This window comes from Strix uralensis, chromosome 4 (genome assembly GCF_047716275.1).
Source record: "Strix uralensis isolate ZFMK-TIS-50842 chromosome 4, bStrUra1, whole genome shotgun sequence".
In the NCBI taxonomy this organism is placed as follows: domain Eukaryota; kingdom Metazoa; phylum Chordata; class Aves; order Strigiformes; family Strigidae; genus Strix; species Strix uralensis.
In genome coordinates, this window is record NC_133975.1 from 20479742 (window position 1) to 20498002 (window position 18261).

At 40.0% G+C, this 18261-nt stretch overlaps 1 protein-coding gene across 1 annotated transcript in view; it reads right to left on the minus strand.

The window, feature by feature from the left end:
- Positions 1-10673, minus strand: part of DHX15 (DEAH-box helicase 15) — a 49272-nt gene extending 38599 nt beyond the window's left edge. The window contains exons 1-2 of the mRNA XM_074865911.1: positions 10406-10673; positions 4020-4368 (exon numbers count right to left, since the gene is read on the minus strand). Of these exons, the coding sequence (XP_074722012.1) occupies positions 4020-4368; positions 10406-10473 (417 nt within the window). The 5' untranslated portion in view covers positions 10474-10673. The remainder of the gene's footprint in view (positions 1-4019; positions 4369-10405) is intronic.
- Between the last annotated feature and the right edge of the window lie 7588 nt (positions 10674-18261).

An 18261-nucleotide genomic window follows, 5' to 3' on the forward strand; every position in this document is an offset into this window, starting at 1 on the left:
GAATCGCTACAAATGAAATGAACAAATAATTAGTTATGTTCATCTGGTTAATTATTGTTCTTCTGAAATTTTGAGCCACATACAAAATCCCTATGTTTTCCTTCTTATGTTAGCCCTTATTTATCAGTCAGCAGTTTTCTGCTCCTGTTAGGAATCTGGAAACAGTAAGAATCATCCAAAATAAGAAGCTTTATTCAGAAGAATTTCTAAGGTTCTTGATGAAGACAGAATATTCTTAACATGTTCTCAGTGTGACGTTTTATGAGGAGACATCTCCAGGCACAATTTGTTCCAAGTCTATAGATCAAAAAATCCACTCCTCCTTAGTAACTGCTTTTCAAGTATTCTTAAAAGCTCACATTTACAGAAGAAAAAAACCCACATTTCCTGTTATTCCTCATTGGTGCAAAGCAGTGTAATCTAAATCAGGAAAAATTTTCTTCTAGAATACCATATTCCACAGAAAACTGGACATCAGTGAACATTAAAACATACTCACAAGCAGACAAGTGTAGACTGTGATGAAAACCTTTTTTTTTTTAAATTGAGAACATACTTCCATTATAAATACAAAAAGAGAAAGCAGACTATCAAAATATGACAGGAGAATACTAGACTGCTGGGAAGAACTCAAATTTCTGAATGCCCTATTCAAAACTAAAAATAATAGCAGTTCTTGAATATTGACAGCATGAACCTGAAACCCTATCCTGTAACGCATACACACTCCCCTAATATGCAGTGTAGAGAAAGGCATTTGTTTCTCAAGTCACAAATAAAACCTCAACTCAAGCATATTAGGTGAATTTACATGACTTGAAACAGAGCAAGTCCTGAAATAAGCTTTAAAACAGCAGGTCTGTCAGGCCACAGTAGCATGAAATAAAAATAATTTAGAAGTGGCTTTCCAGTAAACAGCAAAACTACAGCATTGGTGTCAAATGAATGACAAGAGCTACACAGACTCCAGTGCATTAAGATGATTTAGATGACCACCAGAATACTTCTCATGTCCAGCTTTAAGAGACATACAAACACAAGGAAAAAGGACTGTGCCATACTACGTTTTCTACTTCAGTCATGACTGGAAATACACTGAAACTTACCATTTGGTTCTTATAAAACCTAACATAAAATTAAGTCAACTCCACTGACACAAAACACCTAGAAATCACCAGAACCCTTGACTTCCCTTTAAAAAAGCCATTTTATCAATACCAAAAGCATGAGGAATAGCTTTAGTGAGCACCCTTTAACCTCAAGGACTTTCTCAATTAAGAGAAATTTTCAAATATAAGCTCCATAAACAGGAGGTATCGACGACACATTGAGTGGCCTCCAAGATCAAAGACAAATGCACTGAGGGCTGTTAAAGACTATTACAAAGTCAAGGGGAATTTATGTTTTTAAAGGGATGCAGAGCAGAGTACTGGAAGGGTACTGTCCTGGCTTTTCTGAGCCACTTCAATTTACTGAAAACTTTCTGTTAAAAGTTATGAGGTAGAATTCTTAGAGTTTTCATTAGTTGAAAAGCTGTCAGACTTCTACCTGTATCAATTTTCTCGTGGACTGCAAGGACAGCAGGAGATCAAGCTATATTCGGAATCACCTTGCTTCTGAACTTCACCTGCTGAGGAAACTTGCTGACAAAGTGGCATTCCTTATGACAAAAAACATCTTACTCTTTACAGTAAGACTCTCAAGTGAAAGCAGATGCTAGTCTACTATTCCATCTACAGAAGAAATTTAAATTATTATACCAGCACCACATATGATCCCACATTGCAATTACAGCAAGTACTTAATCTCCTTCTAGAAGAAATTCAGCACACCCATTCCACCATGGAGCATATTCCAGGAGCATTTAAAGAAAACAGTTAACTTGGAATGTGAAGTTTAAATTACAAATCAAGCCCCTGCAAACTCTGAAGAGTTGAGAATTAATGGTCTTGGCTTCCAATGTATTTCTTCAGTGCTTTGGGTTTAAGTCTATGTGGAACAAGACCAAGAAAAGTTTTATCTCCTGTTGTTTCCATTGTCAAAGCCAGTGTTTCCAAACCTGGGTGCTCTACAAGACTAATGGTAAAACATGTACACAATAATCAAGGACAGACTGGACAGGCAGCAGCTCACTCTCAAAAAATTATCTACTACTATATAGCCTTCCACTATTGCAATGAAAGGGAAGATAATTTTGGAAGAACAATTCATTACATATTTCAAATAATGCCAACTTTATACCAATAAAAGCAAGCATAAATAGTTCACATACACCTTCAGTTCAAGCACTTCAGTTGAGCTCTTAACCACAAATAATTATTTATCTTGCTCTAATCAATGAATGCAAGGAAAAAAACCACCACTCCTAACTGGTTTTAAGACAGCATTTGATCACAAAAAGGATGTGACACTATCACGTGCAAAACAAGGTTTTCATTAACTGGCAGCAGGATCATTTTCAGTGATAAATTACTACAGAGACACTCTCAATTGTTTCAGAACCTGTCTGCAATCTCATAGGGAGAACTCAGAGGAAGCAGTGAAGCTTCCAAGACAGCTTATGTGCTTCTGGTAGCTTAAATCTCATTTTTAGGAAAGCTGCCTTAGGTTTCTTAAGTCCTTTCAGAAAGTAAGAGGTAAAAGTAGTAAGACAATTCAGGAAAAGCTTTATGCCTGTGGAATGACATGATAGCAAGATGTATTTGAAGTTTAAGTCACAGATATTATGAACACACACCCTTCAGACCTTCAAATTCTCAGATCACGCAACAAGAAACCTTGTTTTCATATAGATAAGTACCAAACTTTTTACATGAATGTTCAGAATACTGTCTCTTCCAAGTAACTATATAACCAAACTTTTCTGAAGAATTCTACAAAATCCTGATCTCACCCTATACATGTTAAAAAAAAAAGCAATACAGGTAATGCCATAAGGTACCTTCCAAACAAGACACCAGTTCCTAAAATTTGTAGCAATAAGGGCATATAATTTTAAATATTTCAGGCACAACTATAAAGGTATCCAATGTGCTACTATGTCCTTCACATTTTCTCGACATTCAAATTTTATGACTAAAAATTTATTTCTGTAAGACTTACTCTTAAGTTAGCTATAATCCATTTTAAAGGCTAAAATATCCTTCAGTTTTTATTTTGTGCCTAGATAAAAGGAATTTATCAGGTTACAGAACAAAGGACTTTTTTATATCAATTTGCCACACAGATTTTAAACAGCAAACCAGAGGTTAGATTACAGTTTTGAGCAAGTTTGTCCTGCTACAAACACACAGCAGTGTTCTTGTATCTTAAGTCTTCCCTGTTTACTGTTTCCCAAAATTCTTAAGGGTTAAGGAGGCTCTGCAGACATGTTATCACTATTTTCAGTGCTGAGGAAGATTTTTAAAGCCATGAATCTACCAAAAAAAAAGTAATTTTAACTTCAGTACTCTATGACCTCTGAGAAGTTGCAGTACCAAGGAAACACAAGTCTCTTCGTCTTAAGTTTGAAGATCACCAAGACACATGATCCAATCAAATCATGTCAGAATTGTATCTGACATTTCAATTCCCTTTAAGCTCGTATCTGTAACGGTAAGTTTCATAAAATACTAAGAAGTCCCTACTTCTGTAACATTTCTCCTACTTTCCAGCTGCTATCCACACAAACAGCTAAATAACTACAGGTGTCAATTTGGAATCATCACCTCAGTTTCTGGATTAGTATGCTTCTGTCTAGCCATTAAAATATCTTTATCTTTCTTCACCAAAAAGATAACTACCACTCAAAGTCTAGTAGAAGCACGGGCTAGAGAACAGGGCTGGATTGTGAAAGCAGAAGATGCCGAAAGATTCTTCTCACTTTTGTATTCATTAAGCAAATAAAACATATAAATTAGTATTGCTCACCATTTGATTTGTGTTCTTACACAATGAATTTCAAGAAACCAAAGCAAGTTTCACCTCAGACACACCTAGCAACTTTTAAAAACTGCAGTATTGTATAGATAAGAACTCACCTGTGTTGTTTTACCAGACCCAGTCTCTCCAACCAGCACAAACGACTGATGCCTAATCAAAATATCTGTAAATCTTTCTTTATATTCCCAGACAGGAAGTTGTAGCCTTTTTTTCAGGATGTCATAATATCGTGGTGTATGCGGTAGATTTGTGAAAGGATTAATACTGTGTGGAATCATTGCTGGTTTTATAGTTGGTAAGCCAGCAGCTGCATAATACGTAGAGTTAGATGTAGGTCGCAAATCTTTTTCCTTGTCCCTTTCTCTGTCACGATCTCTATCTCTGTCACGATCCCTGTCGCGATCTTTAGAACGGTCATCACGGTCCCTGTCCCGGTCACGATCTTTCCTAAAATGAGTTAAGAGAGGCAGAAAATGAGACACGTAAATATTTAAATGCAGAGCAGGACTTCAAATACAACACAACTTTAAAGGTATCTAGTACAAAGTGGATATAAACCAGATCTTTTAAAAAGCCTTGCAAACAGCTATCCAGAAGGATAAGCAAAGAGTATCAGGATATGATGCATACTGAGTATTAGATACACACAGTTACACTCATTGTACATAAGCACTACCACAATTCCTCTCATTACAGGCAAGACTGAAGGAAGCTATCACTTGAAGAAAGCATCATCTTAGCCCTCTTCATTTAATGACTACAAAGGATCAGCTGTACATTCTAGACTTCCCATGCCTACTTGTTGCTGCTGCAGAAAAATAAGAGAACACTAAATAGCCTTCTTGCCTACTCAGCAAGGAAATTATGCTAACCCACAAAAACTAACTCAAGATTATAAGCGAGCCCTGGAAGAAAAGTTTGATATTAACATCCCACAATTACTTTGTAGACTTTTTTTTTTCCAAAGTCTTCCATACAATTCTGACTCAATCAACTTTGACAGACAGGTTGCTGAGTCTCAAACTTAGACCTGAAACCAGCCACTACAGTTCACAGAATCACCGAATCATTGAGGTTGGAAAAGACCTTTAACATCATTGAGTCCAACTGTTAACACTACCAAGTTGTATCATCTTCTCCAGTATCACCTCCCATCACACACTGAAAACAGCCAGCATTTATGTATTCCCATTTGTTCCAAATATGAAGGGGAAAAAAAAAAGTTCACTGCACTTGCAAAAGAAAAACAGTATTCTTTTCACTGTAGTTATCCACTCAAATTTCAACCTCTGGCTTCAGTCTTAGTGGCAGTTTCCGATTTTGCAAATCCATGTAGTTGTTCTTGCACATAATCTCACACTCCCTATGAACACTGAAACACTTGCAAAGAAATCTCCAGTTTGACCCAAAGAACTACAGCTACATCATTTTAATAAAAAAAAAAAAAAAAATCACTAACTTACCCTAATTCAGCACCCTGAAAGAAGCCCCACTTTACAAAAGCAACCCATCGCATTTTAAACTAGTGTAAATCACAATGTTACTGGCATCTTTGCCTGCAAAAATGAGGATATCCTCAGGTTCAGCTTCTGTGCATTATGTTAACTGAAATCTCATCAAAAACGAAAACAACAAACTAAGTCAACAGTAGCTTTAAAGTAAATGCACATATAAACATTTTTAGGAATACCCACTGAGGAAAAACAAAACCTCCCCCTCTTCTTTACCAGCACTCAGGCATGCCTGAAAGAAAGAGAGCATTTCTAAAGAAAACTGCTGGCCAACACTCCTCTCCAGTCTTTTGCTTTGGTTTTTGGGTTTTTTTGTTTTTGTTTTCTGTTTGTTTTGTTTGGTTTTTTGTGGGTTTTTTTGTTTTTTGGTTTTTTTTAACATGCAACTTGCATTCAAATCTAACTGGTGAAGTAATAAGCAACTTCCTACCTACAGAGAAGATGAAGTAACCAAGATTATATTAGTACTGATTCTATGTGCTGCACATTGGAAACAACCACCACTCTTGTTCTTATACAAAGTAATGTAATCTATGCAAACTGTACTTTTTTCCCCTCAATACTTCAACATATTATGGCAGAGGATGTCACAATAAATTTTTTTAAGACTTCTTTTAACATGACCCACTGGAAGTAGTGGATTACAAAACACACTGTTTACTGTCGCCTACCTAACTCACATGTATATAGATTTTCCTGAAGCTTTGGACACCGAATTGTCTGAAAAATTAAGGCCCTTTCAGATCATTTGCTTGAATCCAAGATACCATAGCTTCAATATTACTTCTAACACAGTCAAATATTGTACAAGCTAGAAATCTGTTCTTACTGTAAAATAACCTCTACACTTAATAGTGGAAGAGTCTAACAGCATGTATCAGACAGGAATAAAACTTTGGACTTGTTAATGAGCTAGTCACAATCAGATTTTTAAATATCTGCAGGTATGGGGATAAACAAGTAACATCATTAATAAGAAAAGGAAATAAAGGTATAAAAGCAATTTAAGAATAGTAAAACCAGGGGATAAAAGCAACCTGGTAACAGCACACACTTCCCTGAAGGGAAGGATAAGACACACTGCTAATGGGGGTTTTTTGGTTTGTTTTTGTGTGTGTGGACACGCTTCTGAAGGATTTTTATTCTTCACTGATACCTAGTCAGAGTGTAAAAAAAACCACACCAACAAAAACTATTCCGTAACCATTTACTTAAACAGTATGGTGTCAGAAGCTTCTACATCGCAGATCATCAAGTGTATCTTCAGATATGCTTCAGCCTCACATAAACCAGGGCTACTGCTAAAATCAACAGACCCCCACTGTTGCTAACCCTTCCCCTGTGTTGGTGTAACACATTTTAACGGTCTTTTGCAGAACATGCCCTCCCTAGACCCCCTCCACCAATGTCAATTCTAACTCAGATCAGTTCTCTGATCTAGTCTCCAAACACTCACTTGCAGCACAGGGGAGAGGGCAGAACTGTCGCCTTCTGTGTTGGTAGCAATTTGTGTGGGCTTAGAGCATAGATAAAAATACAACCTCAAGAACAAGACAGTGGATTAAATGGACTACGAACACAATCCAGAATGGAAAATCCTGTTAGTCCCCATTTCTCAGTTTCTTCATTGAACTCTTATAGCTGTTTAATCATACAAATAAGAAAACAAAACCTATCAAGTTCTACTACATTTCAGAAGTAAAAAAAAAAACCAACCTACAAACTACTTACAGGTTAATCAAGAGAGCTGTGTCTTTTTTTGTAAACAAGAGAGAAGCAGGGGCAACCAGATCTTAGCACAGGAAAACGAAACCACAACATACAACATGCCCTTAAACTTACTCTCTAACACCTATCATTTTATATTTTATAGCAGCACTTCCCCCCCGCCGCCCCCAAAATGTTTCCCAGCCTCCCGTTATTGCTACAACTTAGCAGACCCATCCAGACTCCTTCGGTCAACAAGGGAAAAGAGGAATGACAGTTATGCTGCCATATGAATTTATTAAACTTTCTGAAAATGCAACTTGGCAGTTCTTCATTTGTAAACTGTCACATTTAAGTTACTTTTTATTACTGCACAGAGAAAACTGATCTCAAACCCAGAAATGAACAATAAAATAATCATAATTTGATCATATTTGTCTTGGGCCTGAATCCCATAAGAGCCTCCATAATGAGAAGGGGTTTGGGGTTTTTTTTGCTTTTTCAAGTGAAGTAGTCTGGTCTGCTATCTGCTTTCACCTCCTTATGTATATATGTATATAACATACACACATGTGCATACAAAAGAAGTGCTGTAGCAATCACTAAATCAGAGGATGAAAAGCATATAAAATGAAAATGGAAACAAAGGGCACAAGGTAAAACCACTGATCACCACAGTGAACGTCTAGGCACATCTAATAGATCATGTTTTTTCCCTCCATTACTAGATATAGCAATAGCTCATGCAAAAAAGCCAATGCAGCTAAAGGAGAATTTATGTTCTATACATAAAAAAAGTACAATTAGTCTGAATGATACATCCCACTAACACAGTGACTCTGACGTTTCACAACTGAAGTACATTTGGAAAAAAATTAACATATTTCAAATATTATGCATGCAATTCACAAACAGTGTAACCAAAAACCTTCCATACAACTCCCATTCTTCCAAAAATTTATTTACTTCATAGATGAAACTTCAAGACTGAAAGAAGAGATGTCATGCTGATACTTAAGGTTATACAACAATTACAAGCCTGTTGGCCTGGTGCGTTGCCATGTAGAGCCACACATACCAACACAGGCCTCAATTTAAAAGGAAATTAAAAAAACCACAGTAACTTGATAGAACTTTCATATTTAGTCAGGTAGTCCAGTTTGAATGCAAGATAAACCACTATTCTGCATGTGAAGTGGTAACCATCCAAGGAGCTAATTCAGCTTAATGCAGCTCCAAAACCAACTAAACTGCGTAAAGGCAGAGACATGTAGATACATGCTATTAACAAGAATCTCCCTGTGCATCTTCCTTACAGTCTTCCATAAGCTGTAAAACCAAACTATCCTAAAATACATCCAGACAATGTGACATTAGTATGGCTTGCACTACACGAATTAAGATTTCCAGTAACATTAGAAATAATCACGCTCAATAATTATGCTTATAGTGACTTGTTCTCAGCCCTGTGCCATTTAATGCTTCTATTGGCAGAGGAGGAAGGGACAAAGTCGGGGCATAAGAGCAGCACTTGTATAGTTTTTAGGTGCCATAAAGGTCAAAGATTTCTAGTTAGAAAGTTTTACCACTGGTGGGAACTCATTACAGTATATACAAAGTGGTATGACTAAAAGTTCAGGATAACAGCAGATAATCAGTAGAAACAATGCCAAATAAAACCATACCAAAACTATAAAGCCCACCAACACGCAAACAAGGAAATACTGACCAGTGATTATCTTTACAACTAACCATAACAGTTGTACCACCTTTAAATAGAAAATTTTACAAAAACCTCTACATACAAAAAATCTGTATATATACACCACAACTTTTCTATATACACAGAAGAGGTATTTCAACTCTTGGCAAATTATGCAAAAATATACTGAAGGAGATAAATAGCTCAACACATTTATTAAAAAAATAAGATTATGGTGATCATACATACAGGAAATAGGTGTTCAATAATAAACATTCACTTTTGTTTAGCAGAGAAAAATGCAAACTCCAGGGAGTAAAACCCGACACTATATAAGCTCACCTTTAAGAAGAAAGAGGCAAGTTTTGCAAAGACTTTATCGGTGAATATCAACGGTTACGGTAGACTTTGAGTAGACTCAAAGCTCCTACAAGCTTTGAGAACAAGATTAATTATTTTTCTTAGATAAATATTTTAGTCCAAAACAGTACTGTCGGACTTTAGAAATTGATTAATTCACGGAAGTCTTTTGTGCTGCCTCAAGAAGGGCAGACTAGATAAGCACAGTATTTATTTCTGTTCCTTTAGACCTCAGAAATTTACTTTAAAGAGCCACCCGCCTTCCCTGCCCCCCCGCCCAAATAGAGAGTAAAAGGTTATGCAGAGAAGGCTCTAAAACAACTGTGTATGGAAGGACAGCACCAGTGTATTGTCTGTGTTCCTGCAATTTCATTAACCTTAACAAAAATCTGCTAAAGCTTGGGCAGTACACTCCTAAAGCTTTAACCTTTGCCAAACTGAGGAAAAAAATCTAACCCCTCCTCTGACCCCTACAGTACAAAACCCACCTCACCATCGATTCTTAAAGTCAAGCATATCCCTGCCAGTTACTGAAAGACGTTAACAAAGGAATAACGTTCCTACCAGGGTAGGCACTAATTATACAGGTAAAATAAAACTTATGTTGACCTCTAGGACTACATTTACCAGACCTCTCAAGCCAGAGAGAGAAAGAAAAAAAAAAAACAAAAAAAGAAGAAAAAGAAAGGCCATAAAAAGCGAAAAGAGACGCAGACAAAGCCGGGCGCGGGTGAGTGGGCCGATCAGCGCGCCGCCCCCGGCTCCGCCGCAACGTGAGCCCAGCCCCGCTCGCCCCAGCGGCTAGGCCGGCGGCCTCCTCCCCTTCCCCCTCCCAACATCGCCGCACCACGCTCTCCCCGCCCGCTTCCCGCCGCGCTGCCGCCATCCGCCTCCTCCGCCCCCACCGCGGGGCCCGGCCGCGACAGCGAGGCCGATCCCGGGCCTAGGCCTAGCGCTCCAGGGCGCCGCCGGGGCTCCCGGGCCTGCCCAGCCGAGGCGGCGCCGCTGAGGGCCCGCCGCGCGGCTTCGGCCGTTACAGCCCTCTCCTCCCCGCCCCGCACGGCGGCCGCCCCGCTCGCCACGGGGGCCCAACTCCGCGAGGAACGGCCAGAGCCGAGGATGGGGAGCGGATGGCGCGGGAGCCGCCGCGATCCCCCACCCGCCGCAGGCCGCGCTCCCCGCGCCGGGCCTCGTCGCCCCTTACCCGTCGGTGGAGCGTTTCTTGCTGGAGCTGTAATCGTCCCCCAGATCGAGGCGGTGGCGCTTGGACATGGCGGCGGCGGGCACGCGGGCAGCCGCTCGATGCGGCGGACGGGCCGGCGGGTCGGCGGGCCGGCCGGGGCTGGGTGCGGCGGGGCGCGCTCTCCGCTCCTCGAGCAGCAGCGACGGCAGCAGCGCCGCGAGGCCAGGCGCAGCCACTAAAATGGCGGCCGGAAGGAAGCGCCGGGGCTGCGCGGAGACGCTGGAGCGCGCGGCGAGGCGGACGGCGAGGGGGGAGCGCGCGCGCGGGCGGCTCCGCCAGCAAAGGCCTTCCCTCGGCGCGCGCCCCGCGGCCGGCCCCGCCCCGCGCGCTCCAACGGTCGCGCGGGTCCCGCCATGGAGCGGCGCGGGGGCCGCGGGCGCGTGCGGGACGGGACGGGGCGGGGCGCGGCGACGCAGGGTCCTGCCGCGGGCGGAGCGGAGCGGGGCCGGCTGCACGGCCGCTGCCGTCCTGCGAGAAAAACCCCCCGCGCGGCCCCTTCTGCTGCCCTGGGCACGCGTGCGCCGGAGCGGCCGTTTCCGCGGAGGGAGTTTAAAGCAGGATAACTGCCTCGGTAAAGGTCTGGTTTGGGCCGTCCCAGGCTCCCCTGGGTACGTCAGCCTTGCGTGCGGGAAAAGGCAGTCTGTCACAGGGCGTTTGTAGCAGCAGAAATATTAGAAAACCAGGGACAGTGAAGCTACGTGCTGTAAAAGCACATACAGCCTTTAACTACCCCAATACCAACAATAATCATTCATGGCAGTGTATTTCACAAGGAAAAAAATAAGCTGTTGTTCAAAGACCCAGAAACGCTAGTATTTGCCACCTGTGTAGTTTGTCTACTGTGTCTATGCAAGATGACCGTTAGGAGGGAAGCCCGTGTTGGTAACACAAACTCCAGTAGACCTGTTTAGTTCTACTACATCAAAGTCAGAAGTGCGAGCACAGCTACAACGTCATTTAGTAACACAATTCCTGCAGTGAAACAGCACACACCAGTTGAAGTGCCATGTCCTCACTACAGTTAGTCTTTGCTTGAACAGTTACAGCTGTAATTAGTTCTTTTTCACACTTCCAGCCAGCATGACTGCCAGCAGAAGTCTGCAAGTTTAAGCCTGGTCCAGAAGAGTTGGTCCTCAGAGTCGTTTCTTGTACCCCTGAGCTGTTCCCATCTCCTACCACCTCCAGCACCTTTTAAGAACCGGGTTAACCATCCACAGAAGCAGCATTTGTCCTCTAACTGGAGGCACAGATGAGCCTGAGCAGGAGAAGACGAAGTCAGGCAGACAATGAGGTACCTCTAACAACCACGTCTTCAGGCTGGAAACACACTTAGCGCTCACTGAGCAACCTCTGCTCTCACACAACTTCCTTCGGACATTTCTGCTCCCTCCCAGTACTAAGTCTCAGCAGCTGCCTTGCCTTCCAGTGCAGTCACTTGATACTTCAGCACATTTTGTAAAAGCCAGTCTCTAAGAGCTTCTGGAAAGACAAGAGGCACTGTTCTTGATGCTTCTGACAGCTATTTGGAGAACATCAACCACTGGACATTCTGTTCCCTATTCCTCCCCTCTCCATTCCTAGCCTACTTCGTGCTCCTTCATCACCACTGTAGTGATTTAAATTCATACCGTAGACAAGTAATTTTAAGATAGAAATCAAAAGCACTACCATCATCAGTATCTCTCTTCAACTAGGTACATTTGTTGAAAAAGATGCACTTTGCAAGGCTTGCTCCCCCCATCACTCTTCACAGCCCTTCTGCCAGAGATTACCACAACCTTTGCTCAGCTACTTGAATGAGCACTCGCTCCCAAAGCATTTTGGTCAAAGAATTTAGGTTAGTTCAGATGTTTTAAATAATAAATTTTTGTTAACTCTATCTGACTGTGAGAGCAAGGGAGCATTTACATAAATGGCTCAGCTAACAAATATGAAAGTGGTCAGGAAAGATCATCTAGCTGCAGTGACCTGTTCCACAAGTACAGCCAGCTCAACAAGTGGGTGTTTGCCCATAGATTGATGTTCCAAAGATTTTCTGGGATTATATCAGTATAACTACTGAAATATTTCATGTAGACAAGTCCTTGGAGTATGTACTTCAACAGAAGAGCATTCCTGTCCCTAATTTTAGATAATATAACAAAATGGCACCCACAGCTCAACTGGAATTCTAGACTCTAGTGTAATAAAAATAACATTCTGCTTAGAGTTATCAACCAAAATAAATATTGCTGGAAAACTGGATTTTGAGCTTTTCCTGTGAAGCTGGAAGTAATTTTTCAAGTTATATTACAAAAAACACTGGAATATCTATGTCAGAGGTTGCCAGAGGATAAGTGTTACTGGGTGTCTTTCCTAAATACCAAGCTTATTTTTTTGTGATGCTGTGGTAGGGTACACAGAGCTGTGTTCTCAGAGTGCACCTAAGAGAAGACTTTCTACACATCTCCCCAAGTGGATTTGAAATTATTTCTGTCTTAAAAGCAAATGATTATTGAAATGGAGTGTTTGAATAGCACACATTTAGCTTCTCAGAGAAGCGAGAAAAAAAAAATAGTGTCTAGGTCTCCCTGGAAATCGGGAAAACAGGGGAAGGAGATAAAAGCATTACGTGCATTAGGATGAGCAGCTACTGCTGTGCGGTTCTCAGAAGGCAGCAACTGTCCAACAATGGGAGCCTGGAGAGCTCTGCAGCTATACATTCCAGATCTTGATTGCTCCTCCCTGTGCACAGCAGCATAAAGCTACTCACGGTCTTGCTCCAGGTTACCACATGGCCAGCACCAGGGAAGTTTCTGCTTTAGGAGGTAGGAAAAAAGGAGCAAGTATCTCAGCAGGTATGAGATCTTAAGCTATACCTCAACAGCAAATGCAAAAAAGAAGGGAAGAAGATTGTGTGTTAGTTGGGGTGAGTGCTTGAGTGCTATGCCCCAGACTGATACCCCACATGCTAGTTCACTCTCTTAACTTTTGCAAACTCCTGAATTCATCTTCTGCTGAACTGTGCTTTGAGCTGTACTACTGCATAATAAATGATCTCGTCCCATCCCCAAAGAGTTTACTACGTAAGGCCTTCATCCTGCAAGCACACACATGTCTTATTTTACTAATGCAAATAATCCTTTTAACTTCAAAGGGATTACTAAGAGCAGCAAAACTAAGCATGTAGGTAACTGTTTGCAGGATCACAGCCTAAATATTAGATGAGACAAGAGAAAAAAAGATTGGTAAGCACAAATTGACATAATGACAAAGTGATAAGCATTACGTCAAAAGCCTAAAGGATGAAAGGAATGTGTAAAATAGGGCATATTTAAGCATATTTTCTGCCTTTTCAAAGCCATTTATTAAATAAGAGGTTTTTAAATTCTGCCCCCCCATCTTTTATATCCATATATAAAAATGAAAATCTTAGATTACTGAAACAGGAGACATTTATATGAGTTGCCATTTGACTATCTGCTTTTATACTCTCCATTTCTTATCCTAGTTTTAAAAAGTATACTCATTGGTATCAAAATCCTCTTAGCCAATTTCCAGTGCATATTTCTTTGCTTTCGGTAGGGGCATAATATTTACTATGCTATTTGGGTTGAAAGAAGTATTAACATTTAAAACTGAAACAATGGATTAGGAGAATAACATTATCTTTTTTTTTTTTTTCCTGATTGTGCATTTCCTTCTCCTCAAAATAAAAACATGGGTCTCAGACAAGCCATAATTCAAAGAGCTACCCTGGGACAGGTGAGGTTTCTGACAGAGAAGTCTAGTGTCACAGTTTAGCATATCATTGCCCATAGCTAATTGCTTCACCCCTTTGCTAGAGATTACCAAATCTATAAAGGGCAGAACAATGAGATCTACCCAGTCTAGCATCTTAGCTGAAACACACCTTCTTCACTGCCTTAAGCTAAAGCAGGAGATGGTGAAGTGAAACCACAAACTGCTACTGAAATGGAAGCCTGTGTGTATAGAGTCCTAAAACCTCTGTAGTACATATTTATTTTATGGCTGGCTGACTTGCAATAGACACTAAGATACAGTCTATATGCTCTCAATGCTATGACTGTATGTGCGCTGCCAATATATTTTTTTTAACTGTTTGCTTTTTAAAAGCAAGTATAACTCCTATTTTTTATAAATCTCCAAAGCATGATATTTAATAATTTCCTACAAACTAATTTAAAAATATTAAAATGAAATATTTCTGATAATTATCATTGCAATCACTGTTTTAAAATTTTATATATATATATATAAATGGATAATACCCTTTGAAAATTAGGCAGGAGCTTTAAATGCAAATGCTCATCACAGACAAGCTCTCATTCTATCCTCCCCCACCAAGCCCATGTGAATCAATGGATATTATCCTCATGTTCTGTCATATCATCAGAGAAAGAATACTTGAGGCAAGAACCCACAATCAGAATATGTTTAAAAATGTCAGACTTCCACATTTTTCAAATTTAAAAATATGAAGATGAATACATGAACTGATCTCAATTTCTGCAGTGAAGAAAAGAGGCAGCTTCTCTGTAATTACAGAAGCTAAACTTTGCAACACTTCAAATATATATAAATCAACACTTTGAATTGCTCTGGGAAGTACGCTGTAGGAAGCCAGCATGGCAACAGCAGTATTGCCATGACAGCAAACTTTATCAGCCATACAGACACTATCTGAATTTTGTGAATGGTTATTAAATGTTATCCCATATACAACACACCATTGTAACTGAGTCTGCAGGTCAGAAAGGCCTGGATGATTTTGGTAAAGTTTCATAAAGAAATAAAAAAAAGAGAGAGAAGGAGAGATAGATTGCAGGTTTTGCATCTACTAGAACATTAAACAAATCACTTTTTTAAACAAACCCCATTTTCTAGAAGGAAATACATTGCTGTAGACAACCAGATACTATTCTGAGCCCCTCAGTCACCCGCTAAGGTCTTACGATCATCTTTAGTCCCCTCAGAGAAACCCTGAAAGAGCAAGTATTCATTATGGGCTTTGAATATAAATCAAAGAAATAGTGTAAATGCAAAACACTACCCCCGAATAAATTAGGTTATACATTTAATTTACATGCATTATATATGGAATTCACACATTGTTCTCATAACTTCTAGGTCTTCATGGTTAAAGTGGCATTGTTTTAATACCTTCTGCATTCAGAAACATCTGAAACTACAGGCTAATATGTTGTATGTGAAAGCAGTTTATCTTTTAAGCTCCTTACAATCTAACTGCTTTCTATGCCAAGTCTGAAATCTTGTGAGAAGCTCCTTAAATATAAGGTATTTTTAGGGAGTAGTAACTATTTCATGGGCAACTGTTTAAAGTCAGAGAAGACCACAATTTCGAGCTTGTGGTTTGATCTTGTGCTAGAATATTGGAAGAAGTGCAAGTGGAAGTTTTTCAGTTGGCACTTCTTTTGCAAAGGTCTGATTCTTGCATTTTCTTTGCAAATTTTTCACAGCAGAAGGAAAAACTGTACTACATTGGTATATATTTTTTCTTTCCTTTTGTATTGAGTACAATCACCTCTTATTCACTATTGCATTAGCTCCTCAAGACTTTTTAAGTCCTGTATTTCATACAGTCTGTAAAGCACTCATATTCATGCTGGATCTACCAGTGGTACAACTTCACTCTGAGTATCTGCTTAAGTGTTAGGAAATTTATTTGCTTAGTTTCTGCTATCTACATAGAGCATACACAGTTTCTAAGATTACAAAAAAAGCTAGTGAGCAGTGAAACAGGTGATCTAATAACCTCTACCTCATGGGCTACTAACATCTAAAATGGTAATTACTAATCCTTATCTTCATAATAAGTTCCAGACTACAAACAAAATATTAGCAGTAGAAAATTATACCCACTAAAAATTCATCATATCCTAGGAATAGTTTATAACAAACCATAAACATTAACAATCATACCTTACACAGCTGGTCCAATTTTTTTAAAAAATGGCCTTCCTTGTTCTTCCCCAGGTGATCAAGACTTTTTCTCTCAACTGTCTTAAAAGTCCGCTTACAGAAAAACCCTCAGCAGCCAATGAAAACATTGAAAGCGGATTTAAACTTCTGCAGCTGTGCAACCTCTCTCTTGACAACTTATTACCATAAAGCCCCACCCTTGTACAAGTGAGGTTATTTCTTAGTGTGTGTCATTCTACCCCTGGCTCACAGCTGGAAATAACAACCTTAGTATAATCTGAAAACAAGTATAAGAGTGCCAAAGGAGTCGAAAGAAGACATTGGCTAAATTTGGGGGGGGGGGTTGGGGGAGTGAGGATTAAGGCACTATTATATTACATCGCATGCCCTGTAGTGATATCTTTCTCTCTAAGGAGCAAGACTGTTCCCAAAGAGAAAGGAGAAGGTGCTGATTTGAGCTGCTCCTTCTTGTAGAAACAAAAGAACTGATACAATACTCTGGCGAGTGACCTTCTTTGTAGAGACAGAGCAACTTGCCTCTTGGCTGAAAACAAGGAGAATGCTATACTTGCAGCATTTTTAAAAATTATAACAGCCATATCTAGGTTAATATAAAGAACTGTCTCATGTGCCCTTAGGCTTGTTTTTGTATTTAGATTAGTGGTGACCTTGTCTTCTACACAATTCTGCCTTTTCAAAGGTAAGCCATATGTATGGCCTCTTTCTTGTGTTATAACTGGTCTTTCCTAGGCACACAGGATAGTTGATCTATACATGTGCAGGTGGGATTTATTGTGTAAGTGCTTCTTTCTGCCCAGATCTGGAAAGTACTTGGAAAGAGGATGGTGAGGAGCCTGCTGTTGCCATAGTCTTGCTCAGACTCTTTGGACCTGTACTGCAAAGCAGACAGATAACTTGTTCTAAGGCAGCAGCTTGCTTTCAGGCTTCATTAGCTTGGGCCCCACCTTGCATCATGTCAGTGAACATTTCCTTGTTGTAGGAGATGCTTCCAGAAAAGAGAATGGCTGGGACTCATCTGTGCTTGTTAGGTGTTATGCAGCCTACATGGCCTAAATAAAGCAATGATTGTTCAAACTTCTTTTTGTTTTCTATGAATGTGTAATACTATTATATTGTGTATAGCATTTTGTATAGTATTTACATGTACTATTATAGCAGTACTGTACTATTACTGTAATACTACTATAATAAGGGAGGCAGAATTAAGGTTATCACAGGTAAATAAGGGCTTTCTTCTGCAATTTTGACATTTTTGTCTGCACTGTGGTACGTGAGATATGTAACACACAGCCCAGTCTTATATTTAACGTGCAGCAAGTAGTTCCACGGGATTAAATGAATCTTTTCAAGATTGTGCTGCAGTACTACCTACTACCTTAGCAGTCCCTGACCTTGTCAATCTTGACTGCTCAGTCCTATCTCTGCAGTACCCTATCCCTCACTATGGCATGGTTGTTTGGTAGCCATGCAGTGAGTGCATCAGGCTGTGAAACTGATACGACAAAAAAAATAACCTAGCAACAACAACATAAAAGCAGTTTCTTAGCCTGTTTAGCTTCCTAACAAGGACAACAGACAGAGTAGCATGGGGACACAGACAAGCAACCGGAGACAGGACACTGTCAGCTGCCAGATCACCTGAAAAAATCCATGACATAACAGCCTGACACTGCTCATAGTGAATCAAGTTCAGTACTTGAATATATCTTTAGAGAATCAGGAGCAAAGAATTGTGTATTTTCTTCTAAAAGCTATTTTTTAATATGCATTTTTCCATATCAGATGACTGATCCTACATTAAAGTGACATCCTGATTGATTTGGATACTTTTACATGAATAATACTAGCTGTTC